Source organism: Triplophysa dalaica, chromosome 15 (assembly GCF_015846415.1).
Source record: "Triplophysa dalaica isolate WHDGS20190420 chromosome 15, ASM1584641v1, whole genome shotgun sequence".
NCBI classification, from domain to species: Eukaryota; Metazoa; Chordata; class Actinopteri; order Cypriniformes; family Nemacheilidae; genus Triplophysa; species Triplophysa dalaica.
This window is the reverse complement of record NC_079556.1, coordinates 17,382,242-17,409,832: the sequence shown is the minus strand read 5'-3', so window position 1 is coordinate 17,409,832 and position 27,591 is coordinate 17,382,242. Positions and strand designations below refer to the sequence as shown.

The 27,591-nt window shown below is 36.7% G+C and overlaps 1 protein-coding gene across 2 annotated transcripts; it reads right to left on the bottom strand.

Moving 5' to 3' along the window:
* Positions 1-127: 127 nt before the first annotated feature.
* Positions 128-27,591, bottom strand: slc35f4 (solute carrier family 35 member F4). 2 transcript variants are annotated; one of them, XM_056768361.1, is made up of 7 exons: positions 27,166-27,591; positions 9,199-9,499; positions 8,874-9,093; positions 6,604-6,729; positions 6,282-6,474; positions 5,284-5,373; positions 128-1,017 (listed from the first exon to the last, which is right to left on the bottom strand). In XM_056768361.1, the coding sequence occupies exons 1-7, from the start codon at positions 27,383-27,385 to the stop codon at positions 776-778; spliced, it is 1,392 nt and encodes a 463-aa protein (XP_056624339.1). In that variant the 5' UTR covers positions 27,386-27,591; the 3' UTR covers positions 128-775. The 2 variants fall into 2 exon arrangements, with proteins under 2 accessions (XP_056624339.1, XP_056624340.1); XM_056768362.1 differs by lacking the exon at positions 27,166-27,591 and adding an exon at positions 14,061-14,779 and having other exon boundaries at positions 130-1,017.

Below are 27,591 nucleotides of genomic sequence, written 5' to 3'. Positions count from 1 at the left end.
GTTATTTGACACAAAATATATTAACCCCTATAAAAATGGGTCTTCGCATGATTTTGTCCAGCCTCTGAATATGTAACAATTACGTTCTTATCTACCATAATAACATCATAATTATGAAAATAACAGGAGCTTTTTTCAATATCTTTATTTTTATCTTTTATTATAAAAGAAGTCTTGTTCATTAAAGCATAATATATTTTCCCTACAAATATACAATATAATACTACTACGTACAATGCAAATAATGCTAATAATTCATGTTCATATATATCTCTGAATGCATTCATGTTTACAGTGAGCCAAACTGGCCCCGACAAAGTCTATATTCACAGAATACAGTCCATTGAGAGGCCTGGCTGGGATGCGGGTTTTGCGTGCAGAGGGAGATTGTCGAAAGTTCATTCACTTTGAAATATTATACCATAGGAGTTAATCTCCTAACAGAAATGTCAGGCCCTCACAAGGAAGAGAATATTACATCTCTTCTGTAAAATTAAATCAAAAATACTGTCAGTAAATATCCCTGTTATAAGAGACTGGGATGCTATTCTCAGAACACTCAATTAGTAACTCAGCATGTTCTCAACTCTCAATTTTGTTATTTATGTCGGATTGTATTATTATTATTAAATAATGTAACATATTTTCTCCGCTGTTTGTCAAAACCTTCTACCTATTCTTTTCCAAAACATTAAATACAATCATTCACTTTGCCTCACGGCAAATGGACACTGACCGCGGGCTGCTCATTCCCAGGTCACAGCGAGCTTAAAGGTCATGCCATAGGGATTGATACGGCTCCGTTGGCTCTGCTCCGGCTGCGCGTTTGGACGCTGGACTCTGTGAGTTCCTCACCGTTCTCCTCTGGTTTCTTGTCTGCCAGGGTTGTGAGGAAGCGCACGGTGACCGTATCCCACTCTTCAGGGAGCAGAAGCAGCAGGAAACCCAGGCAGATGATGCAGGTGGCAGCCAGACGCACAACACTGAAGATGACCTCATGCTTCAGCACATCAATGGCTACTCAAAGAAAAAGAAAGTAAAAACAAAAATTGAAAGTTGGTGAATGTGTTTTCTACCTTTTCTTATAGTGATATACAGTATACAGCCGTGGAAAAAAATTAAGAGACCAATTTAAATTAATTTTAATTCTTGAATTAACAATTTATATTTATGTGTTTAAGTATAATATGATACTTTTATTCTGTGAACTATTAATATTTCAAACAAATTTCAAATCAAAATATTGTTTGTATTTGCACACAATTAAAACTGGAGAAACAGTTCAAAGTAACAGGAAAGGTGCTCTGTATTTTTTCAGACCTCAAATATTGCAAAGTAAACAAGTTCATATTCACTTTTAACCAATACAACAGTTATATTTGTACATGTCAGATCACAGTTTTCCTTCGTCTTGTCATATGACTTTATTTCCCTCTTGACGTTACCGTTATTATCTTTCAAAATATAAAATTCGAAACAAATTCAATATATGCACCTAGACAAAGTGAAAACAAATAGTATATAGCCTATAAGTAAATATATTGATGCATTTTTCCTCTCAAGTACATTCTCTAATATCTGTACTTTATCAGTGTTTTTACTTTGGAAAAAGCTTTACTCCACTGACTGTATTTTTTTACTTTTAAAAGTATGTAAAGTACTAGATTTTGTATGTACTATATTAAAGATTAAAAAACATGTTAAAGATGTATTCATAAAATGTAGTGGCGTAAAAAGTATAATATACTGTATGCTCTTCAATGTAATGAAGGAAAAACACTCATAAAGTACAAAAATAACGTGAAAAATGTGCTTGAGTAAAAGTAAAAATACTCCACTACTATCCATCTCTGATTATAAGACATAAATCTGACATCAACTGGGAACTATGTGAACTTTTACAAAGACAAAAATGCTCTTTTGTAACATTTACTGAAAATGTTTTTATTTAATAATTAACGGGTTCATTGCAGTCATGCTTTCCTCTTTTTTTAAAGGTTCTGTGTGTAAGTTTCAGAGGCCACTATTGGCGAAGTTGGAAATTGCAACCTAAAGCTCCGCCACCCTCCTCTCCCTCCCATTAGAAAAAATACGGTTGCCGTCAAAGGACAAAAGGGTTCCGTAAATGATAGCGGCCATTATCGGTGGTGTTGATAATTGGAATCTACGTCTCACAGGCGAACAGACTGAAGTTACGGACACAGGACAGAGATGATGTCGTCTGAGACAGCAGAGAGTAACCTTTGCAAGTCAAGTGACGAGGCTTATTTTCAAAGAAAAATAAATAAATAAAGGTTACTTAATTCATCATTTACTGTTTAACATTGTGTCAGTGATTTTTTCGCTTATTATACAAAGCATTTTTTGGCACAGTAACTTGGTTCGTAACTTACAGCCTATTGAAACCGCTTGCTAATGCTAAAGGCATGTAATCTAACCGCGAAAGTCTTAGCAGACGTTTTTCTCATCATCACAGAGTCAATTAGAGGACTTATCACGGGTAGTAAGAGGGAGAGGAAGAGATTGGAGAGATACGGGTGTTGGAGATGCAGGCAGGGCGAGGAGAAGCAGAGGACCTAACGTTACCCGGGAGGACCGCACAAGAGAGGATGTGGAAGCTAAACAGTATTATAATATAACTTAAACCCGATTTGTGCAAATTATGATTGTTAACATGATTTCTAACTTGATTTGCACACGGCCATGCAACAAGGACTTATGATACAATTACAAAGTGCTAAATATTTACAAGGAAAAACGCGACTTCTCTTGATGATCAGCTCATCTATTAGCTAAAGCTATCAAACAAACAGTTCACTTATATAGCGGAAATTAGACAAACTTACCGGTCCAGCAGAAAGCTGACAACTGCGGCGTCGTTTAGCAAACCCTTGTCCTGCTTCAGTGCCCCCCATTTGGGAAAAGCCACACTGATCTTTATTCGGGTTCTATTTCTTTTTTGTCTCGACTTCGCCTTGCTGCATCGTATTTTCTCTTTATTGACGAAACAGATTGACGCTCTCTCGTGTGGTCCGCCATTAGCACAAATTTCACTTCTAACCCCAACAAAAGAACCGTTTCTATTTCTAATAAAAAACATGACGAGTGAATTTTGTTATTGTTCTTCCTCTTCTTCTGCTAATCCTTCTATGTAGTGGCGTGAAAAGCTGCCTCAAAACACAGCCGAAGAAGAACGTAGTCCCGTGCATCCTTCGTTTTACGAAACGCGCTCAGTTTGTCCGTGTAGTGCTACTATAGAAACATGGCTGTGCAATTTGATATATTACATGTAAGGGTGTGCCCGCGGTGTATATACATAAAATGGCTCATTGTAAGATAAAATAAACATTTCGCTTAATTTTGTAAGGTATTTATTCACCACTCACAACATTTGTATTATATATTACATTTTGGTGAATAAATCCTTCAAATTCCTGCACACTGTACCTTTAATAGTAAAATTGTTTGATAGAAACTCCTGTAAATTGCTTAAGCTTAACTACACAAGACTGGCTTTCTAAATTTAAATTTGATGTCTTATCTGCACTGTCCAGACACCATGAGTGGGTGGAAATAACTGTCTTTGCAAAGTTCTCTTGGCTAGGCAACCAATTAATTTCAGGAAACTAAGATTCAATAATAAAGGAAAATACAGTAGATTTAAAGTGGCTGATATTTTAAGAAGTCTTCTTGTCCTGTGCCTGTTTTTTGACTCTTTATAACTGTTGCTCACAAGAGCAAAGAAATCAAATCATGTTTATTGCTTTAGTTCCACATTATTGACTGTGACATTGTGAAAGAATTTATTACAATTACATTTCATGATAATATGATAAGGGATAAGGAACATGCATCTGGTTGTTACAGTATCACGGCTGGTTGTAATAGTATCACAGTATAAACTGGACATTAAATGTGTATTTGAAATATTTTTTTTGCCATTTACTTTCACTTTAAGGTAAGAAACAATGTTCAAATGTCACAAACAGGCAATTTGGTTTAATCATTTGTAAATATAATGTTATTTATGTTAGTCAAAGACATATTTATATTTAATTTGTCAAAAAAACCTGTCAAAATGTCACTGTGTGTTGTTAGTTTTAAGCTTTCTGGGAATAACGGAGTGGCCAATCAGTGTGAAGCAATCCAACAAGCCGTATTATAATAAAATACAACCAACCTTCCCTATCTGTTATAATGCAGTTAAATGAATCACACGATTTGTTGCAGATTTGTGATTAAAGAAAAGCCACACGTGAATTAACTTGCTGAATTAAAGATTGTTTTTAAAGCCAAGCACACTCTTAAGACATTTACATTTGAACTGGAAACCTCAAAAGCCCTTATGTGAAAGGGTGGCATATTTTTTCTAGTTAGGACACTATATAGTTAGTTACTCATTATTTAGAGATGAAGGCTGAGAGATCTGTTAAAGCCTTTCAGGAAAATCTCCAGGTTATTTTAAACTTTTTTGTATACATTCATACTGATTAACATTTTCTTAAGCCTTTTTCATAAGGGCTTATTTTAAGACTGCTAAGATTTTTTTGGTTTGCAACATTTTGATGACAATGAAGAACATTACCTCAAATCATACATTGTGAAGTATCTATTCCTTGTGTATGAATTCATTATTATAGTGGTGTATGACCATTGTTTACATTTTTACAATTGTTTTTATTTACATTGTAATAAATACTGTATATAATACAGTTTGGAATACAGTTTGTGCATTGCAATTTTAGAGGACATACACTATATAGACAAAAGAACACCCTCTTCTTATAAACATGTTTATATATTCCAGAAATTCCAATCAAATACAAAATTTATTGTTATGCCATACAATACCATGTTAAATAATTTAGTTTTCATCTTTGCTGCAACAGTTTTGGAAGGGCCTTTTTCTGGCATTGACAAGTCATTGATGGGTCTGGTTGATGAGTGTTTGGCTTAAAGCCTGCGAGTCACACCAAAGGTATTCAACTGGGTTCGGTCTGGGCCCATTAAAGTTCCTTTACACTAGACTGAATCAATCATTTCTATTTTTGAACCTTGCGTTGTAGAAAGGGACATCATCATGTTATATTAGAAATGGGCCTTGCACAAACTGTTGCTATAAAATTAGAAGCACACAATTCCCTAGATATCATTATATTTTGTAGGATTAAGATTTGTACTTGCGGACATGAATAAAATAATCAAACTTGTTCAGAATAAGAGTCCATTGTCCATATTGTGTATCATTATGTATTGGGCTGTGTGTAATGATGTACAACATACCTGCATTGCCTGGAACACTGAGTAACGTCCCAATGGATATGAGTATAGGATATGTGAGCACCACTCCTACATTGACCAGGATGTTGAAAACTATAACCGAGACAAAGAGAGGGAGAGAATATTATCTTATGGTTTCGTCATGCATAGTTAATCATACCTAGCAGTGTCTGTCATTCTATCATCTCTGTGTGGTTGAAAACAAAGATAACTTCACAAGATTTTGATGAGTGGCAAAAGTGAATGGATATCCCACTGTCCTTAAAACACCCCAGAGATTTAGCACTTCACTTTAGATCAAATATACAGTAAATACAAGTGTATTTGTTACTATCATGGTTTACACTGTCTGACGCAGCACGTATTGGATATCTAAGAAACGCTACTTCGGAGTGTAAATTGATTCTAACCTGATTTCTCTTACTTACTAGGCACTTAAACTACTCTTGGAAGTGTACTTAGGTGTTGTATATGATCCATTACTGTAACAACAATGTACTCAATTACACAGCAGTTATCAAATGGTGAACCATCCATCAGCAGTATGTCATGTCACTTATTGTCAAAAATTGGGGAAATGTTGCTCACTCTCAAAATTTTACACTGTAAAATCCCACTGTTGGGATGGGAAAAATTATTTTCATAAAATGTTTTTATTAAGTGGTAGAAGCTGTAAGAATATTATTCCTGTGTGGGCGGAAATGGCCAAATTTTCTTAGATTTTTTTATTTATTATAAAAATGTATTTATATTTATAAAATCAAAATAAAATATCTTTGTTATAAAATAAATGTTAAAAATTAGAAATAATTTATTTATAAATAATTATTAAATATATAAAAAATAATAATGTGAACATCTGAAACTTCTGTATTTACTTACAGGATTTCAATCGACCTTACTTTAGAAAAAAAACAAGTCTAATGACATGTTAAATGGTAGCGTTGCTGATGTACTGCTCGTAATGTGTTTAAAGCTTTGTTCCATCAATTCAGTGATACCTAGCCAGAGGCTGGCCACCCCACAAAGGTAACCCCATGGCAAGGAGGACAGGGAACCCCAGTGCTCCACTTTGGTGAAGTAGAGAATCAAAGGAACGCAGGAGATGAAAATGAGGTTGAAGAATCCCATCGTGGAAAAGAAATGAGCTGCCTCGCCCAAATTGGCACTGCCAAGGAACATCTTAAACAGCACCTGAGTGGCACAAAGAGGTTTTGCTGGAAATGCATATCAACATTAAATACTAAAGGAGTTTTTTATGATCATCAAGGTCTGTTCTTGGAATTCTTGTGTCTGCTGAGCAGGAAAGCTAACTGTACTGACCTTGTAGAGCGCTGAGGTGGAGGCGGAGCCAACTGCAAAGGCCACACCCATGAATGAATCCCCATGGAAACCATCAGCATATGCCATCATGACAATGCCTGTGATTGCCATAATGGCAGCCACAATCTAAGAGGAAAATTGGTAAAGACAAAAAAGAAACAATCTGTCACTAAACCAAAAACCTCTTTTTGGAAGCTGAAACACTGATTTACTTGGCACGATAAACTAAAAAAAATTGTCATAAAGGAATTGTGGCATAAGCCTATAACAGCTTTTTTTAAACCAAATTCTTACTGATTCACAAAGGACTTTTGTAACACTGTTATAAAATAAGTGCCGCATCAGTTGTTCGCCCTCAGTAATCATCAGGCTGCAGTTTCAAACCAATTTCACGATTCATTTGAGAATCACTTATGTAACTCATTTCAACACACACTCTGTAACTATTTTGATGGTTTATAAGTCCATTAATGTATCTTATTGGTTGTGAATGTATGTAAGAAATAAGTGTCGGCTCATCTGAGGAGGAAACTTGCCTCCTTGTTCTTAAGATGAGCAATCAGAACAGTATTCAAATAAAGTTACATTATTTGCTTCCAAAAAGCTCATTTAAATGGGACTCCATTATAAATAACCAATAGCATCTGATCATAATCAACAGTCAGATACCATTGATTATGACTGTAGCCATTGTGAGCGGGTGTGTGGATAACAGAAAACACACTAAAGAAATACACAACAAGTAAATAGTAAATGTCATGTTTGGAAAAACTATTATTATTTTACTATTAATTGTATGATTTACGTCAACAAATTTGCGACAGTGAAAAAGCAGAAGATATATTTCATCAACAAACAGGCAAGTAAAAATGTTAGAATGAAGGCGACCCTCCATTCATACATTTATAAACGATTGTACTGACCATAGTCTGTGGACAGAACTGATTTGTTAAGATAATTTCCCACTTTGACAAGTGTTTGTGATCGGAAAGATGACTTGAAATCTCCTCAGAAAATTCCATCAACGGCTGCCCTTGGAAACTTTGTACAATGAGTTGGTTATGGTTGCAAAACTAACCATGACTGAATAGCTATGTTTCCGTCACCCGGTTTTATGCACATTTATCAGCAAAATTCTATTCAGATCCTTTAATACGTAAGAAAGTTTTTACGCTCGCTTGAGGTTTTTTTTTACTTGTGCGAAAAGTCATGGGAGATGGAAACACATTTGCAAAATATAGTCTGACATACAGAGGCGAACATTAAAAATATGTGATTTATCATCTGTTTTCACGAATGATGAGTTTCCAGTTTCCAGGTCTTGTTTTATTAACTGTTGGTTGCTAGGTTACCAATAACACCATCATCTGTTAGAGTTATATAAAGACGTTACTGCGCATGCACACGTTTGTGGACTGCCCTTAACTTCCGGTACACATTCTCAAATAATAGTGTGAATAAGAGTGCCTGTAGACTATTTCTGATAACAAGAAAAAGAAATCAAGAAGAAATGTTACTTTGCTAAACCTACTGGTCCCATTATTTTGAAATTAGACTGCGATACCAAGCTCAACCGTTAGATGTCAATGTTTGCTGAGTGTTTTGCCACTCAAAGGAGCGTGTTTTGGAGTGTTCATGTGGGAAAGTGACCTCACGTGCATACCCTCTATACGTAGGTCATCCTCTGTATTGGAACGTTGTGAGCCTAATCACAATGTTGTTACAATATTTTGTTGTATGGCTAACTGAAGCTGTTAGCTTCTAGCCAACTAAATACGCGGTAAAAAATAAAAACATTAAAATGACAAGCTAAAATTTTAGTTTACGAAAAACATAGAAGACGCATTTTTTGGTCAAAGCTTGATGTAACATACAAGCCAGTATTTCTGGGTCAACATCTGCTTAAACCAAAAAACATTGCTTTTGATATTTTAAAATGAATAAATAACTAAAACAGTTTTTTTAATGTATTTATTTGTTTTATTTCACCACCTATAGCCTCATATATGTACTACCTTATAAATCATTGAGTGAAAAAGACAATAATGGTCATTTTAACAAAGTACTTGCGACATGAATCGTAATGTAATTTACCTATTAGACGTTCTTTTAGCCAATAGCATCACACAGGGTCCTAAGTGGACACGGGGGGCAGAATTTGTCATGACACCGATCTGTAAACTAGTCTTGCCCAGTTTGTGGTTTTCCCATTGAATTGAGCTATTCCTACATTAAGAGCACTGTAATAATCTAGGAAATGCTCCACCTACCCGTACACCCATGAAACGATCTTTGAGGACGATCCATGAAAGCAGGAAGACAAAGGCTTTGTGGCAGCAGTAGAGTGCTGAGACATCCGTAGCGGTTAGTTTTCTCAGCGCCAGGAGGTACAGGTAGTTAGTCAACGTCCATAAGATGGAGAAAGGTGCTGTTCGCTTCAGAAGGACCCTAAGAGACATGCCTTCCTCTCCAAACAGCCGACTACATTCCCTGCACGAGAAAATGTAATTGCTTTTCTTTGTAAACATCCTACATGCACATTTTCGATCAAAGTTCTGTATCCTAATTCACCTGATTGATTGATTTTCACTTCACCTGAATTTTTGAATGGGCGTCTGTTTCTCTCTGGTGGTGGCCACGTGCCCAGAGTAGTAGAGGGCAAAGGAGAGGATGTTCCAGTTGGTGCTGAACCAGGTGATGAAAAAGGGACAGGAAAAGGACTTATATGTCAGCTGGACCACTTGCGTTGTACCCACCCAGGACGAGGAGACACACAGAACCACAAGAAGGCCACCCAGCACCTTCAGGACTGTGGTGGCGCAGGTCTGATATGCAGATCCATCACCACTGGTTTCACTGACTGGAGTCTCTGCGTGTGACTCTGAACCATCTTCTCCTGAAACAGAAACATCAGTGTTGCACCATCACTGCGGATATGTATTTACTCGCTCTTACTGTATAAACAAGCAAATAAAACAATGAGATTTTTTGCACCCTTTTGTGGTTAATTCAGCTTCTGCTTACCATACATTTCATGAGAAACACTTCAGTTAAAGGGATAGTTTACCCACAAAAGAAAATCCTGTCATCATTTCCGTACCCTCTTGTCATTTTAAACCTGTATGACTTTCTACCATAAACACAAAAGAATATATATGTGACCCTGGACAACAATTTTTCAAAACTAAGAATTATACATAATTTGAAAGCTGAATAAATAAGCTTTCTATCGATCTATGATTTGTTAGAAGCAGACAATATTGGCCGAGAACTCTGGAATCTGAGAAAATCGCATTTAAAGTTGTCCAAATGAAGTCCTTACTTAGCATAGCATCTTACTCACAAAAATAACGTTTTTATATATTTACAGTAGTATATTTCACAAAATATATTTGTATAAATTTTGGGCATAAAATTTATTAAAATAACTGGTTTTGTGGTCCAGGGTCACATATTTTGAAGGAAGTTGTTAGGCAAAAGCGTTGGCACACATTCACGTCTTTTGTATGGACACAAAACCAATGCAAGTGAGTGGGTGCCAACGCTGTTACCAAAATTTTTCAAAATATCTTCTTTTGTGTTCAGCAGAAAGTAGGTGAGTAAATGATGACAGAATTGTCCTTTTTGGGTGAACTATCACTTGAAGTGAACCTTCCAAGCGGTTCTTCCAAGCAAAAATAGATGTTGTTTTGTAGCAATGCCAAGTTACCCCATGCCATAACAGTAGCATCTTGACACAAAAAGCATTTCTTTCCATTAAAAGCCATTTGAAAACAGACATTTGTCAGGCTGTTAAAAGCCTGGTATTTGTCCCTGTCACCCCTTTTGACGTCACAGCTCAGAATACTGTTACTAGTAAGGGGTTTGGGAGTGTCTTGGGCCAATCAGCATAGTCAAACACAAGGACAAAATTTTCCTTGTGGATCAGGTTTTAAAAAACATAAAACATGTTCCTATAAATGAACATTTTATTTTTTATTATCAATTTTTATCTTTTCCATCTGTTTTTTTGCTCTGTATTTACTCTGTACATACATGTTAATTACATTATAGTCCTTTATTTAAGGCTGAAACTATTCTTTACAAAGTACAATAATTCCTTTCTTCTGTTTACGACAAAATATTACACATTTTTATGTGAAAGGAGTAAAGCGAATTATATGCTTTGTTGGCGTTTTTTACTCATGAAAAATGCTGCTGCAGATATCTCTCTATGGTACGTAGGGATGTATTGATCAGTAGCTGTCAGTGTCAGTTACTTGCAGGTGAAGCACTAATGCTGGTGTATAAAAATCTGTCTATGTTGCAGTCAAGCCTCTGTCAAAAATAGCTACAGGGTCATGGAGAAGCATTCAGAGACCATTCAGATAAAGCATGCATAGTGAGATATATGTAGAAACCTGACACCAGCAGGCGTCCACACAGACATCTAAAAACATCCTGCCTGATTTTAGTCAATGAGTCATGACTTCCTTTACCCGAAGATGTATTCAGTCTAACTGTAAACATTACATCCAGGTCTACATTGTATAGACAGACGAAGAGATAGACAGAGAGACAGACGGACAGATAGATAGACAGACATGTGCCATTGGAAATGGCTGTTGAGATTGAACAAAGAGGAAGAGGGTTAGTATCCCAAAGCCAAGATCCGCTATGCTGTATACTCAGAGTGATCAATTTACACCAGGCCAGGAATAAAAGATGACATGGACTGTACACACACACACACACTTTCACTTACAAAGCCTCTTTGTTTTTGAGTTAAGCCAGATAACTTAAAGCTAATCCAAGTTAAACCAAGTATATACAATGTTGGGTTAATTTTGTCAAAAATGTAACAAATACAGTGATTTGCCCCACACACAATCACTCCATCACCCATCTACCCCGTAGGTCTCAATAGGCAGATTATGATAACACTTTTGAGGGCACAACGCACAAGGCAAATAGGTCTTTGCTGAAAGAATGAAAAAGAAAACGCCTGAATAAAAATGAAGAGCTAAGGAAATGTTTTTGGGTCCTTTTGTGAATGGGATGCAGGGGTTTGAGTTGAAATATCATGTGCTTTAGTAAGACGCATTGCAGGCCAGATCAGCAGCAATGGTAAAACACAAACGCAAGTCCTTTGAATACTTGTACAAGACACTGGCCTTATGAACACTATTTCGATGTATTATTAATAGTTACTCATGTTTTAACTCAACATAAATTCAATGAAGTTAGAACAGCCTCAATAAAATCCTTCAACATGGTAAACATTCTGTCCATGGCATAATGCATTAGGTCAAACTCCAAAACCACAAACTGCCTTAGTGAAATAAATCATTACCTAATTTCACTGCAATGCTTTATTAAGCTGCTTCTACACCATAAAGCTGCCGGGCTCTCTGTTTCTACAAGGGACGGTCCACACATACCAAACCTAATACTGGCCACCAGGTCCCTGGATAGTACGAGTAAGCAGAATTTTTTTTACAGTTTGTTCATTAATATGAGATCATATTAACTGAATGTGTAATATTTATACAAAACTATAAATCAATTTAAGTATAGCATGTTTATTACACTACGTAGCTATAAAAGAATAGAAACTAAATGTTAACATTTTCTTTTTACCAAAACCATACTCTACAATATATAGAAAACATATAATGACAAATTTTCTTCATTTTGAATCGGTGACATAAACCCCCTGTTTGATAGGAAGGGGAATCTAAACAGCATGGCAAGTTTTCTTTTTTTGTACGGAACATATAAGTATATGATTTCGTATAGGTCTACTTCATACGTATATGAAGTATATGAAATCTCAACACAATAAAAAGACGCCACGCAAGCAAGTATTTACAGATATTAATTCATGGCAGATTTCATTGTCAGCAAGTACTGCAGTTGTAAAACATACTGCAGTAATAAAACATAATACCACGAGTAGAATGTTCCACTTAAAACTTTGGTGGTACAATTTTGGGTATGATGCAGTTGCTGATGAATTATGAAAGATTTCCTTAGTAGGCACATGGAACAATTTTTGGTGCAAGGATTTTGAAAGTAAAACAAATCTAAAGAAATATAACATTCATGCCACATTAAAAGCCAAAGCAAATGTAAAATTGAACCTCAAATATAACCAAATTGAGTTTTCTGTCACAGCAATAGCTTGACCATAACTCAACTCGCATGGTGCCATTTTTGAAGAAAAAAACTCCTACCTGACAACTTTGTCTAACCTATTTTTGGCTAAGGTGGGCTCCCACAGTGTACACTCACACTGACAGACATTTTATATCCCCTGTATAGCTTGGCTGAACAGCTTAACAATCTGAGAAGGCCAACACCAACCGCAGGTCCTAAATGTGTAGGCGCAGAAATGTTACATCACGGGTAAATCCTTGATTTACCACACCTACATATTTCACGGTTCTACACAAAATAACACAAAATACTATTGTCAGTTTACAGCAAGGAGATTCATAAACATTACAAAACAACTTTTGAACAAGGTCAATCTAATTTGGGGGAGTTAGGACCAAATTCCTGGAGATGTTGTAACATATCCTGAATGATGTTGAGGAGATACAAAGTATTACATATTTTAAACTCCTTTTAGAACTCCTGTTAGCCCTTAAACAAGTGAAAACTGACAGACATGAACAAATCAATAATAAAAGCACTAGAAATTCATGAGCTATTACAACATGATGTGTAATTGTGTATAATGAAACGTAACGTAAAGTAAATATATACAGACATCGAAAAAAAAAAAAACTTCAAATAATTTTGTTACAAAGCTGCTGATTTTGACAATTATAACATCGTAGATGTTAGGTCCATTTGTATGAAATGACTTGCTATTCACATTCCAATAACTTTTTTATGGTACTTTAAATACGACATCACAAAACACTCGCTAAGACATATAGTTGACTCTTGTGTTGTAAAACCACATCTGCATTCTGCGAACAACATCTCTGAGGATTAAACTTTATATTTCAAACTTAAACAACCGTTTCCACATTTATTTTCATAAATAAAGTATAAATACAGCTAAATAACAGCAGTGTCTCTGTTCCAATGTGTCTACTGTTTGCATTTTTTCTTGTCTTTCTAGAACTCACAACACCATGTTACTGTATTATACCTAAATAAACAAACAGTTCCTTATTAAATAAACTGAAATTCAATTCTGAAAATGTAATCCAAACTGCTGAGACAAAACATTCTAGTTCTTTTTTGTTGCAAACACACATAGCCTCTATAAACGAACACAATGCAAGCAGATACACACTTTTATATGAAACTAAATAGATTTACTACAGATTAACCCATAGCCAAACTATACCCAACAGTAAATTTAAAAGTTAAAATAGCATTATTGACTTTATTAATGAACCATTTTGACTCATTATTGCCAGACTTAGCAAACTTCCACAGAAACACGCATGATTTTTTACCTTCAGAGATGGGGCAGGTGAGCACCTGGGTGCTATATGAGCTGAGAGGGGCCACTCTGGCTGAGTGTTTCTTCATTCTCTCCACCTTCCTTCGGGGTCCTATAGGTTTGGAAAGTGTGTGGGTGAGCAACACTGCTCAACACCTCCGCCAAACCCACTTCATTCCTATGCGCATCTCTGCTGTCCCCACACAGCTCCTCTTTAGTTCTTGATGTCTTCTGTTCTACCGCTCTGACGTCTCTCCTTCTGACAACTGACAAACTTCTCTCTCTCTTCCTCAGCCTCTCTCACACTCGCTCCAAGCGTGGTACTTATAATCATAGAGTCGTGCGGTTGTGGCTCTAGAGTAGATGTTGCACTGTCATGCTGGTAGCCTGTGTCTCCTAGGGAGACCGAGCTTCAAGTGTGTGTGGAATGCAATCAACCCCTTCATCTCTCTCTCTCTCTCTCTCTCTCTCTCTTTCTCTGTCCCCGCCTCTCATTTGCTCAGAGTATCCTTTGCTGTGTTTGGAAGGTAACCAAGCAGCTCGAGCTAATTATGCTGCGTTGGCCCCTTTTCTCTTCTCTCTTCCTCTTTCTCTCCTTTTTCTGCCCTTTCCCAACTTCCATCCTTTTTCCACCCACATCCACTTTCAGATTTCTGTTAAGGCATGGGTGATCCAGTTGATCTAAGCATAAAAAAGTAGTTTATTTCTCTATACTGCTGCTTTTTTTTTCAGACTCTCTCTTCTTCTTCCATCAGCACTTGTGCTCCACTTGAAAGCCCTTCATTGTCCGCTTTAGCAGAGCTCTTATCTTGCTGTCTGAGTCTCTGTCGTGTTATGCTAATAAAAAAGGCACGTAGCAAAAAGTATCCTCTCTTAAAATTCAAAGAACTCCAGGATGAAATGATTTCATCTCATCACAGTTTAAAGAAAAAGTCAAGCTGCTATTTTCCCCAAACAAGCACCATGAGATAAAATCACTGTAAAATAAACGAACACTTTATTTTTACGTATTGTACGCTTTTGAAAGCATTTCATAACTTTGTTTGAGCAACATAATAAAAGTTACAGTAATTTGTTTGGACTAGGGCTGCAACTAACGATTATTTTAATAATCGATTAATCTGTAAATAATTTTTTCGATTAATCGATGAATCGGATAAAAACAAAAACCAAGAAAAGCATTCATTTCCAACCCTTTATTCAAAAACAGAACTAAAATCTTTAGAAAGTGCACAAGCATGTTGCTCCTTGAACATCCCTGAGCTGTTATAAAAATAATAAAATCAAATAAAAATGGACTAACACAAAAAACATACACATGTATGCTTTACATCTGCCAAATATATAGACTTTTTTTAAATAAAAGTGCCACCTGAGCTGCCAGAACAATAAATAATTTATAAAAACTAAAGAACAATACAAATCAGAAAACTTAACAGGATTTGTTTGAATGTAAGAACTTGTTCTCTACACTACACTACACTACACTGCAGACAGACACTCGCAGATGCACACACTCGCAGACGCACACACTGACAAACACTGACACACACACACACTCTCTCTCTCAAATTCACTTGAAGCTTATTCATTCAATTACTACCATCATTGTAGTAAGTGCAAGCTTCATTTATACACCACATTTTAACAAAGCTTAAGATGACCAAGAGCTATAAAAGAACTTTAAAATTAAATTAAAAAGTACAACACACACAAATATATTTGTCAATAATAACCTATATGGGAGAAAGCACAGAATATACACTGCAAAAATTGCTTTTCTAACTTAGTAGTTTTGTCCTGTTGTCAGTCCAAATTAAAAAAAAAATCTTATATCAAGAAACATGTACTAGACACATGAAAAAGCATAAGAAATTATGTCTTGTTTTCTGAAAAAACACCTCAAATTAAGTGATTGTTTGCTTAAAGCAAGAAAAATTATCCGCCGATGGGGTACAAAAATAATCTTAATGAGATATAATTTCAAACAGAAGTTTTAAGCATCAATTAATTTTCTTGTCTAGTAATCTTGATTTAAGATTTTTTAGATATTTGGACTGGAAATTAGAAAAAATTACTAAGGAAGTTTTGCAGTCTAGCAATACATGACAACAGATTGATAAATGAATGGTCCAAAAAAGGCGAGTGAATAAAAACGTGTCTTTAGTCTTACAATGCAAAGCGCAAAATAACTACACCACCCCTGATTATACTGTTATTAACCAGCTAATGCTAACTTGTGATGCTTGTCAAGCTGGATAACGAGTAAACACCAGCACCAGGGACATTACGTTCTTCACTTCGAAACGGAACAAAAGTAGGATTCTGTAATGACTTAACCTGCTTTTGAACTCCCTTCCTCCTCATCACAGACTCAAACATGTTTGCGTTTCAGGTGCTGGATCATTGCCGCGTTGCTCCCGCCATGTCGCGTTTGCATATTTTGTAGTTAACAAAGTTTTTCTGTTTATTTAGTGTGAAATGCTCCCGCACCTATGATGACTTGGGTCGCGCTGATTTCTCTGCCTCCGTCATGTATCTTTCCTCCGCTCGTTTTTTTATTTTTGCTCCGCCCTGTATATGAGGCGCCGAACTCTGCTAGCATCAGTGCGCGAGAGAGACCGAGTGTGTTTACTTCGCTCCGCGCTCAAATAAAGCTTTTTTTTTAATAACCAAACGTCTCCGCATCGCGCGACACAACGAATCGATAATGAAATTCGTTGACAACTTTTTTACTAATCGATTTTTATCGATTTTATCGATTCGTTGTTGCAGCCCTAGTTTGGACTACAGTATACAGCCACGTATGGTTCCTACTCGAGTGCACCACAAATTCTCTTTTCATTTCTACTGCAGATATGGAACGACATAAGAGTGAGGAAATGTTACAGTTGTTACATGCGTCTGCAGTGATGAGATTTCATTAGACTAAATGGAGTCACAAAGTCATAGACCACACTGAATATCAAGTGCAGGTCTGCTTGGTCAGAGCAGGGTCTATTACATGCTGCTCCTCTTTGTGGTTTTCATGGCCTTGCATTTAATACGCCTCAGTAGTGCTTGTTCCAGTTGCCCCAGGCACACACTCGATTACCCACGATACACCCACACACCAACCCATTCTCACAGCAGTTTGAGGCATAGGCCCGAAATTTGGAATCTATTGATTTGTGTCCTTTGACATGAATTTCCTTTTTTTCATGTCACTCAGCATAACTTTAATACACAGTGTGTGTGTACATTTATATATCAAAAGTTCGCCTAAGCAAATCATTGAATAAAGTGGCAAGAAGGGTATGCGTATTTGACGTGCTGTCCAGGGAGACGGCTCCGAGCTCGGTATTTGCCCGAACCCTGAATGTCCCCCTGTGATTTGGGATGAGGTAGGAATCAGGCCGACTGTGCATGGTCAGGTCGGAGGAGGGATGCTGAAAACATTTGAGAAAATGATGGTAAGAGGTGTTGCCTATATTTACGCTGATAGGATAGGTGATGTAATTGCTGATGACAAGTGGCTGTGTACTAGATTTGCACGTGTAATTATTTAACCAAACTTTGTAAAAAACGTAATATAAAACCTGATACCAAAGTCGTACATATTAGGAGATGGCTAACCCAACAACTAACCCTATATCCCAAACCATAAAATCACACCCGCAAAAGCAAATTTAGATTAAAACTAGTTGGAATTTCACAAGGTGGCAAAGCATGGATAAAGATCAAGCCCCTAATCCCGCCCCTAAACCTAAAGTCACAGGGACAAAGCCAAATCATAATAAACATACATATGAAATCAGAGTAAACAAGGATTCACACGAATAAGCCACCTTGTAAAATAGGCATGAATTCCCATCAGATTGAGTTGATATATATTTATACATATGAAAGATACCGTGTATTAATATATACGTTAGATTAAAAGTTGTGCAGGGTAACATGAAAAAAAGTTCTGCTGACGGACACGAAAAAGGGGAGATATTCATGTCCATGAACAAGAATCAAGAGATTATGATACTGTGTTGCACACAAACACACACACACAGACTCACACACACACACACACACACACACATACAATGCCCCCATGTCTCCTTCCCCTATTGTCATACTAAAAAGTAAACACACACATACAAAAAAAAGCCTTCTCCCTCTAATTCATTCATGCCATCTTTATTTAACCCAACACACACTGCTTCTTCTAATATAGATTGGAGTCCACTGCCTCCCGAACTCTGTTAAAGCTTGTTTGCTTATCCAGATCTCATTATACTGGCAAATGTGCCTCTGCTTTTGAAGAAGAGTCAGATTGCTCAGACGGGCTTGGAGCGTGCCATCCGAAGGCAGTCCTGAGTATACTGTGCCAGGAAATCTACCTCACTAGAGTTTCAGCAAGCTCGAACACACACACAGACAAATACACCCACACAAAGTGCCCCTATTTACTCAAGTGAGTGTTCTGTTTCTTCATACTAAATCTAAAGTACCGCTCCAACGTGTGACTCAAAAATAGGCTACTTTATATGTACTCGGAGAAGGTACGGTTTGTTCAGATCAAGTATGGCTGAACATGTGATACTATTAGATACATAATGATAAGGTGTTCCTTGGACAAAAAGAAAATCAGTTAACTGTGAAACAGCGATGGCAGACAAAATGTGTGGAATGTGTACAAATAAGCTAGAGATATGTTAATAATATTGGCTTTTTGTATTTTGCTTGAACAATGTGTTTGTTCTTTTACAAAATTAAAGGCACCTTTTAAAATGATATATACAGCCTTGGAAAAAATTAAGAGACCCTTTTTCAAAATTATTTTCTTCTTTTCTGAATTTACTATTTCTAGATGCGTGTTCACATTAATGTATCATTGTTGTTTCATTCTTTGAACTACTAACAATATTTCCACCAAATTTCTTTTTCTTTTTGCATTTATTTGTAAAAAACAAACTCTGTTCATATTCACTTTTAAGCAACAAAACATGTTTGCTCATGTATTTAGGAAAATATCAACTTTTTGGTTGTTAGGTGATAATCTTGATTTTTATCACAGTTTTCATGTATCTTGTCATGCTGTCAATCTTTCACATTGCTGTTGGACGACTTAGTCGCTCATGAGGTTTGATTTTGTTGAAATTCAACAGACTTTGGACTAGAATGGCCACAAAACATCTAGAAATGCAAATTAAAAACAACAATCGTAATTTATTCGTGCCGCTGTATATACTGTATGCTGTGCAGAGACATTCTTAGATATTTTTATGGCATAAGCATCTAAATATTTTTGGCATCCTTTTTAGGAACAAAAGTTATGTTCTTTAATCTCTTGTGTTTGCCTTTACGGTAATCGCATTAATATCTTCACTGTGTAAATGGACAGAGAAAATAACAACCCCAGCAAGAAAGACAGATTCTAATAGTCTTGTGTCTGAAGTATAAGTTTATATTACCCGTACTTGATGATAGATTCTGTGACAAGACTACATATTGTAGTGCCAACGTTAAAAATTAAACCCCAGCCCTTCTGATGTCTTCATTTTTTTTTCTGGCTGATGTATTTATAACAAACTACACTGCAGTTATTGAACCATAATCCAATTCCAGTGAGCTATAAAAGGCATTCACTCTCCATACGCTCTGACCCTTCTATACAGAAAATAAAAAGCACACGCACACGTTTGGTCATACATTTCCAACCTCTCTTTATCAAACAAACACCTGCCATTTGAAATGGCTGTTGTTTCGTCCCAACGCCCTGCCTCCACCTCCTCTCACGTCCTGCCATAGCAACGCCTGGCCCTTCTGTTCCACCTTCGACGCTGCCACTGCAACCCATTCACCACCTTTGTCATTTAGATCAGTGCCATGATCCTCCACCATTGTACACAGACTTACTGCGTCCTTTATGCACGTCTATTACCAAAGATGAGAGCAAGATGAGAATTGTGTACCCAGACGCTACGAGTGTTCCGTTCACTTCATAACCACTTCGTCAAAACCCCAACAGGGGTGGATGGGTTATTTGCATTGAGAAAAAACTTTTTTGCTACAGATGCATTAGCATGGCTCGGTTTGTTTTCCCCTATATTTGCTATATGCGAGTAAATTCTAGAGGTCAGTCACCTGTTCTGCTTGATTCTGAAATAACAATGTACGTCATCACATTTTGGCTTAAACATCAACATATGAATTGATATGTTTTAACAGAGTTCAAATGATCAGAAATATCAGTCCATATTTGGCATCTTTAGGTAAATTGTATGTAATGCAAAAAACATTCGGGTCAAATTTTGATTGGTTAGCATGGTCCAGTTAGATGATGCTGGTAGGTGCCATAACAAAACAATTAAAGCTTATTTTGTTACTCATAGCATTTATGGCTTTTGTAATGGCTTACTAAGAACTAAGTGCCCCTGAGCACATATGGCACAAGCAGACGGCATACTTCAGAGGAGCCACGCACCAGCCAAGCAACGGCCAGTGGAGTGAAGGTAAATGCGCCATGTAACTCTCTCATGCATTTCCAACCTTCCTTGCAAAATGTAAAGGATGACATCTTGTGGCCTGGCAGCGGGGCTGCATCTAAAGTGCTATAAACTCAAACCCAACAGTAAGTCATCATGGCCAGGCTCACCCTTTTTTTTACCTTTAGCAGATGCCTTCCAAAGCAACTTACATTTCATTGTATTATACATTTGTTTCTGACTATTTGCAACCCTACCTTAAATTTGATTTAATAAACATAGTGGGAATAAACATTAGCAGAAATGTAAAAAAAATTGACCTGTTTCAGTCTGAATCATTAAAACAAATGAGGGGAAGTATGCTAAATGACCAGATGGGGGCAGCATAGTAGTGCTCCATGGCTGATTGCCATAAGATGTATAAATACATATTCAACTATTTTGTGTCTTGCAAATTTTTTTAAAAAATTCTCAACTTTATTCACAACTTCAGCAATTACAAACAATTGAAATATGCTGATCAGAGATTTAAACAGCCCATTTCAGAGATCTGTGAGCTAAACTTACAAAATGGTTTTACGGTAGATTAAGATGACTTATTAAGATTTAACGTCACTGATCCATTATTGGAACACCTAGGTTCACTTTAATATTCACAACTAAAATTTAATCCAATCGTAACAAACTATATATCATTGGAAAGGTCTAAGACTCTAGAATACATATTTGACCACAGTGTTTTACAAAAATAAATTATGTAGAGGTAGTAATTTATTCTTTTAAGACAATAGTGAGCATAAATCTAATTAAATGCTGCTAAATGTCACCGTTCAAGTGGAACACTGAAGTTATGTTATATAAATCCATTTTAATCCTGACAAACAATATATTTTTGGAGAGCTCTAAGAAGCTAATTTTTATATTGTGCAATAGAAATCACTTAGTAAAAGTAATTTTCTCTAATGTCAGTGGGCCCATTAGGTAGCATTATAAATATTACATATTCATCATAATCCTATTTTATTGTATATCTAAAAATAAATCTTAAACACTTCTAAATAATTGAAAAGCCTCAAGAATGTCCCTCTTATATATAATGATAAAATTTATTCATTTTTTATTTGTATGCAGTAAATCATTGGAGCCTATATAACACCTAGTGGCCGTTGTTGGTGTAGCGATTAAAAGTATCCCAGAAACCAAATTTTTTTGTAATATCAGCATGCAATTTGAAACATAACAATTTTTGGGCCTTTTTTAGATGTTTTGGTAAAATAAATATAGACAAAACTCAATAGTGGCAATGAAATGAATTGCTAGCGCCATGTTCTAACCACTGAGCCACAGGAAAGCTTATTTCATATAACATTGCATTATACTATAATAAATTCCACAAATATTAGTTTATAGACTTATTATTAACTTGTCAGTGTACGTTGATTTATGCATGCTGGTGAGTTTATTGAAAGAAATGCAATATAATATGCATAACTATATCTTCCGAGGTGTATAAAAACCTTACATAATGAAGCGTTATGTTATTATTACCTTAGAATGAGCTATTTCTTTCTACATACATGCGGGTCCCCTTACATGCTTCGCCATGTCTCCTTCAGCAAAGAAGCAAAAATGTGACGACATCTTTGTTCTGTGTCAGTTTAGTGCTTCGAAAGGGAGGGTTGGAGTGAGTTGTTGATTGCAATTTGCAACCTCACCACTAGATGCCACTAAATTTCATACACTGGACATTTAAAGGGCGACGTCACCAAAAGATTATAGGATTTAAGCAGAATTTCTTGTTAAGCATAAGTCTTTTTATTGATTTTAGGGTCTAGGATTCTTTGCTGATGTTGTCTGGCTGCCAACTGTCTGTTCTTAAGTTTCTGAGGCTCCCTAGCAAGCCCAGTTAAAGGTGCTTCTCTGGCTAAGTAGATGAGAAGAGTCCCATCAGCCATGCAGCTAAAAATAGCTCTCTAGGCGAGGTGGTCTGTGGAGAAAAAGAAGTGGATGGTGTATGCGTAGTAAGCACTGCAGTCAGAGCACCCTCTGAGGATATGTTTAGATCAGGTCATAGTAAAGCAGACATCTCCATACATGATAGGTCAGAAGGCAACATGGCTGCTGCTTTTCTCCCAGTGACAATATCAGCAGATTATTTCTGGTGCCCACATTAGGAGATAAAAATACAATTATGGTTCTCTTTCGGCAGATTTTGAAAGGGTTTCCAGCTAATGTGAAAAATTTAAAACAGTTTCATCCAAAGCATGAGCTTATAAACCGTGCAAGAATGCTTAAAGGCAGGGTGGGTGATACTGTCCAGAATTAATTTTTGTCATGTTTGCCTGAACTCTTTACATGCTGATAGTAATCAAGAAGTATAGTGGTCAAAAAATCTTCTCCCAATCAAAACGTTCTGGCCGAGCGCTGTGACTGGTCATGTGTACATTTTCAGCCAACGTATTTTGCATACCACTGCACACCCTGTTCACGCAGACATCATACATCATGAGCACACTCACTGCTGCTGTGTCAATGTAGAGAGAATGGCGGACAATCAGCAACAATCAAACTTTCCTGAGGAACCTACAATAAGTAAATCCAAAAAAACGAAAGTACATTTTTGAAAAAGCAGAGATGAAAAAACAATTAACATTGGTTCAGTTTTTAACTTAATGGAGACAGCTCCTGTAGGTAAAGGGTCTGAAAGACGATACCATGGTTGCTCTCTTTCTGTGGACAGGTATGTTCATGCTTCGAGAAGAATCTAATGGATTTAGTTTCTAATTCGTTTAGTGGATTTACGAAATACATTCATGCGTTTGGAGGAGGCATGGCTTTGGACGGCCAATCGCACAGAGAGAGGGATTATAATTTCAGCGCTAGCAGGCTAAAATTAGCACCTTTCCAAATCAACCAACCTACCTTAAAGTTCTGAAAACAAAGGGTGCCACAGTTATTTCAACCAGACTGATCTGATGCAATTACACCACACTGGTAGATATGTATCATCAGGGCTGGTTAGGGGCTGCTGGGAAACAGTGAAACATTCACACTACACTGACCAGGCTTTCCACAATTCCGTTGCACATTTTACTACCATTTACAGGTCCATTGTGTAGTGTTTTTGGAAGGATCTGTTAAAAGAAAAGCAATATAATATACATAACTATGTCTTCAGAGGTGTATGGAGACCTTACATAATAAAGCATTATGTTTTTATTGCTTTGGAATGAGCTATTTCTATCTACACACACCGAGGGTCCTCTTTCATGGAATTTGCCATGCTGTAGCCCTAAACAGACAAACAGCTCTGCAGAGCGTGTTTCGTAAATATGTTATCTAATTCGGCAAGGAAGCAAAAACGTGACGACATCTTAGTTCAGTTGTAGGGCTTCGAAAGGGAGGGGTGGAGTGAGCCGTTGGTTGCAATTCACAATCTCACCACTAGATTTCATTGCCCATTTAAATACCCCTCACTTAAATGTTTACCAGCGTGCTAACATGGTTTCCATTTCCATTATTTTGCTTTTATTTCATACACATCATTTCAATGATGATTCAGTGTTCATTTTTCTATTTCGCTGACATCTCTATTGGTTGAAATAATGTTATAGTAGAACATTTAATTTAGCACTGTTTTAGTCTACTTTTAGAGGTAATACATTCACTGTTGCAACATAAATTCTGAATAAGTTCTGAATATACTGTAGTGGAAATAGTTTGTGCAGTCATTTTTATAGCATAAAATGTATATTTCAAGACAAAGTATTAGGTTAGTCCACAATAAAAGTAACAAAATCAAACAGGGGTAGTATGAGCCCTCATCGAATGCGGATCGTGAATGTAAGTGGAAAACAGCGAAATACAGAAATAAATCGCTTGAGAGGAGTAATACGTATCTTAATCGGAATTATCCTGTCAAAGCTCAACCTTGCATGTTTGTAACAGATCTGCAAATCGACCTAAAGGACTTTTGTTATGAATTTTAGTGCAGCCTAACCACTGATTGAATATGACCTTGGTCTCTTTTTCCCTACATCAAACAATGTTCTAAATGTGCGTTAGATGAGAAGGTCTTCTTTCGGAATAAAAGGGCCAGTAAAATCAAGGCCTGTTGTACATTTTGACAGAAGTGAATTAGGTTGTGAATGCCAAGGTCAAATTGACTTTACCGACAATTGACCAAGAAGATACTGATCTGTTGCTTTCACGGTCAGTATATGTACAAGACTTCACTTTACCACTTGCTTTTAATCAGCATGACTACGAGAAATATGCACAACATGTTCATCTTCCAAACACAAAATGAGCATTTATTGTGTGCCTTATCTCAGCAAATCCGTTCCTCCACATATCTGGTCTTTTAATGTTTATGCATCAATTTGGACTTTCCTTTCAATGACAAAATGTACAGGTGGAGTTCTTAGGAATGTGTGATGGTTACAGCTTAAAGTTATTTCACATTGTTCACCCTGCCTGTCTATGTTTGACACTTTCATTCCTTGTGTAAAGTGCTAACTCATGTCATAAAGGTCCAGTGTATGAAATTTAGCAGCATCTGGTGAGGCTGCGAATTGCAACAAATGGCTCGATGTTGTCATGTTTTTGCTTCTTTGCTGAAGGATTACATATTTACGAAACGCGCTCTGTAGAGAAATTTGTCCATTTAGGGATACTGTAGAAACAACATGGCCAATTCCATGCAAGGGGACGCGTGGTGTATGTAGACAGAATTAGCTCATTTTGAGGTAATAAAAACATAACGCTTCATTATGAAAGGTCTTTTTACAACTCTAAAGAGTTTCTTGTTTCTTATATTGCATTTCTGTTAAAAGATCCCCTTTTAAATTAATAAACATTGGACCTTTCCAGGAGTGATAAGCATAGCATATTTTCAGAGGAGAGGGATCATTGTGACACAAAAAAGCTATTTTTGTGTTTAAGATAATTTGTTTGGTTATGCACGGTTGTAATTTCAGATTTTAATGTGAAAGTTCACCCCCCCAAAAAAAGAAAAATATGTCATCATTTACTCACCCTCTTGTCATTTTAAACCTCTATAACTTTCTTTCTTCTGCAGAACATAAAATAAGATATTTTGAAGAATGTTGTTCACTGGCCCTCATTCACATGCATTGATGATTTGTCGATATAATAGAAGTGAATGGGGGCTAGTACTGTTTGGCTACCAACATTCTTTAAAATATCTTCTTTATTGTTCTGCGGAAGAAAGAAAGTAATATAGGTTAGAAATGACAAGCGCAGGAGTAAATGATGACATCATTTTCTATTTTGTTTGGGTCAACTATGACTTTAATGAAGATTTGTTTTCACAGAAAATGTTTTAGAGAATTTCTTGAAAAATTCACTATGATTTTTTATTGGGAAGTTTCAACAATCTTTCCTTTTTAGTATGTTGCTTTGGATGTTATTTGCTGTTATTGACATCTCTGAAACAGCCCCAATAATGCACTTAAATAATACAAAAAGTGGAAAAGATAAATGAAAGTGCAGTGTTAACATTCCCATCTGCAATCCACAAGGATGTAAAAAACCCATACACGCATAGACACACACACATATTCATGGAACATGATTCATGTACATGAGATACTGCTCCATGTACATACTGCACCAGTGTAAGAACGGCACACCAGATACTCGGACTAGACCCTAGATGCTCACGCAGACAGCATTGCGCAGTGTAGTGTGTGTGTGTGTGGGGGGGGGGGTTATTTATATATAAACAGACAGATTCACCTCAATTGTTGCAGTTGGCGGCATTCAAAAAAGCCCATTAAAATTCTGCATGCCAACCAAAGTAGAACCTCAAATCCTTTGTCCCAAGACTCTTTCGATTGGTGCAGGAAAGGCACACAGACCTATATTTAGCATCATCCGATACTCACTCCATTCCATTCATTTTGTCATTTAAACAAGCATTTTAGAAAATCATGTCTGTGCATTAATTTACAAGCCAATCTTTTTACTTTGTTTGTTGCTGCTCATAATTTCTTGTTGCTCCTAATTTTGCTTGTAACAGCACAATGGCTTATTTATGTACGTTACATATTTGCATTTATGCGTAGCCACAGTATGCAATGTCGTATGCAGATTTGTTGATTTGTAAACAAATCTGTTTTATAAGCCACATGCCATTCCTCTTACACTATATAAATTCAGATTCGCTTAATAGGACTAGTTATAATCCCACTATTTACAATAAAATTGTCAGCAGACATTTCCCATTTACACACAATTCCACTCATATGTCCTCAATGTATTGTTATTGATGCATTTTTAATATTCAAATTTCAGATCTATAAGAGATTCTATTTAATTAGGCTATACATTAATAATTCTGTTGTATTCTCTATGCTCTTCTTACCTGCTTTGTTCTATTACAACTTATTTAATAATGTAAGAGAAAGTTCTGCAAAAGCTAAGTTTAGTGAGCAAACAACAACTTAAAATAAAGCCATCTAAAGCAGACAACACACCTTATGTTCCCTCTAGATGCACACCTCAGTATTGTATTGATATACATCATTAAAGGCAACCACAATGATCTGATCTGTGCACAAACGTGCATGTGCATGCTTTGCACCACCACATTAATATTGCATTTGTTTCTGTCGCGTGTTTATAAACACTTACTTTTCTGAGTAGAATATCCAGATTTATAGCCGTAATAGCCAGTAATTCGTAAAATCCTGTTCTCAATGTCTTGCACCCCGTTGGACGTCACTTCAGGCGCATCCCAGCGGTTGTTCACCTGCGGAGACGCCTTGCCCGATAGGTGCGTGCTATTGCCCGGTAGGTGCTCCAGGCGAAAGCAAGGCTGCTCTCCCAAATCTGGACTCTCCGTGCTGCTCATTTCACCTCCGTTCGGGCAAAACGCCAGCTTTCAGGTCACGAAAGATAAGCATGCGAAAACCGCCGAGGAGAGCATCACCAGATCAAATTCCTAAACACGTTTCTTTGAGGAGTCGCTCTGGGTTCGTGAAACTTGCCCAAACCAGCGTCTGTCAAGCAGTAGACAGCAGGGGGCGTCACGATGCTCCGAACAGACGGCGGCAAGAT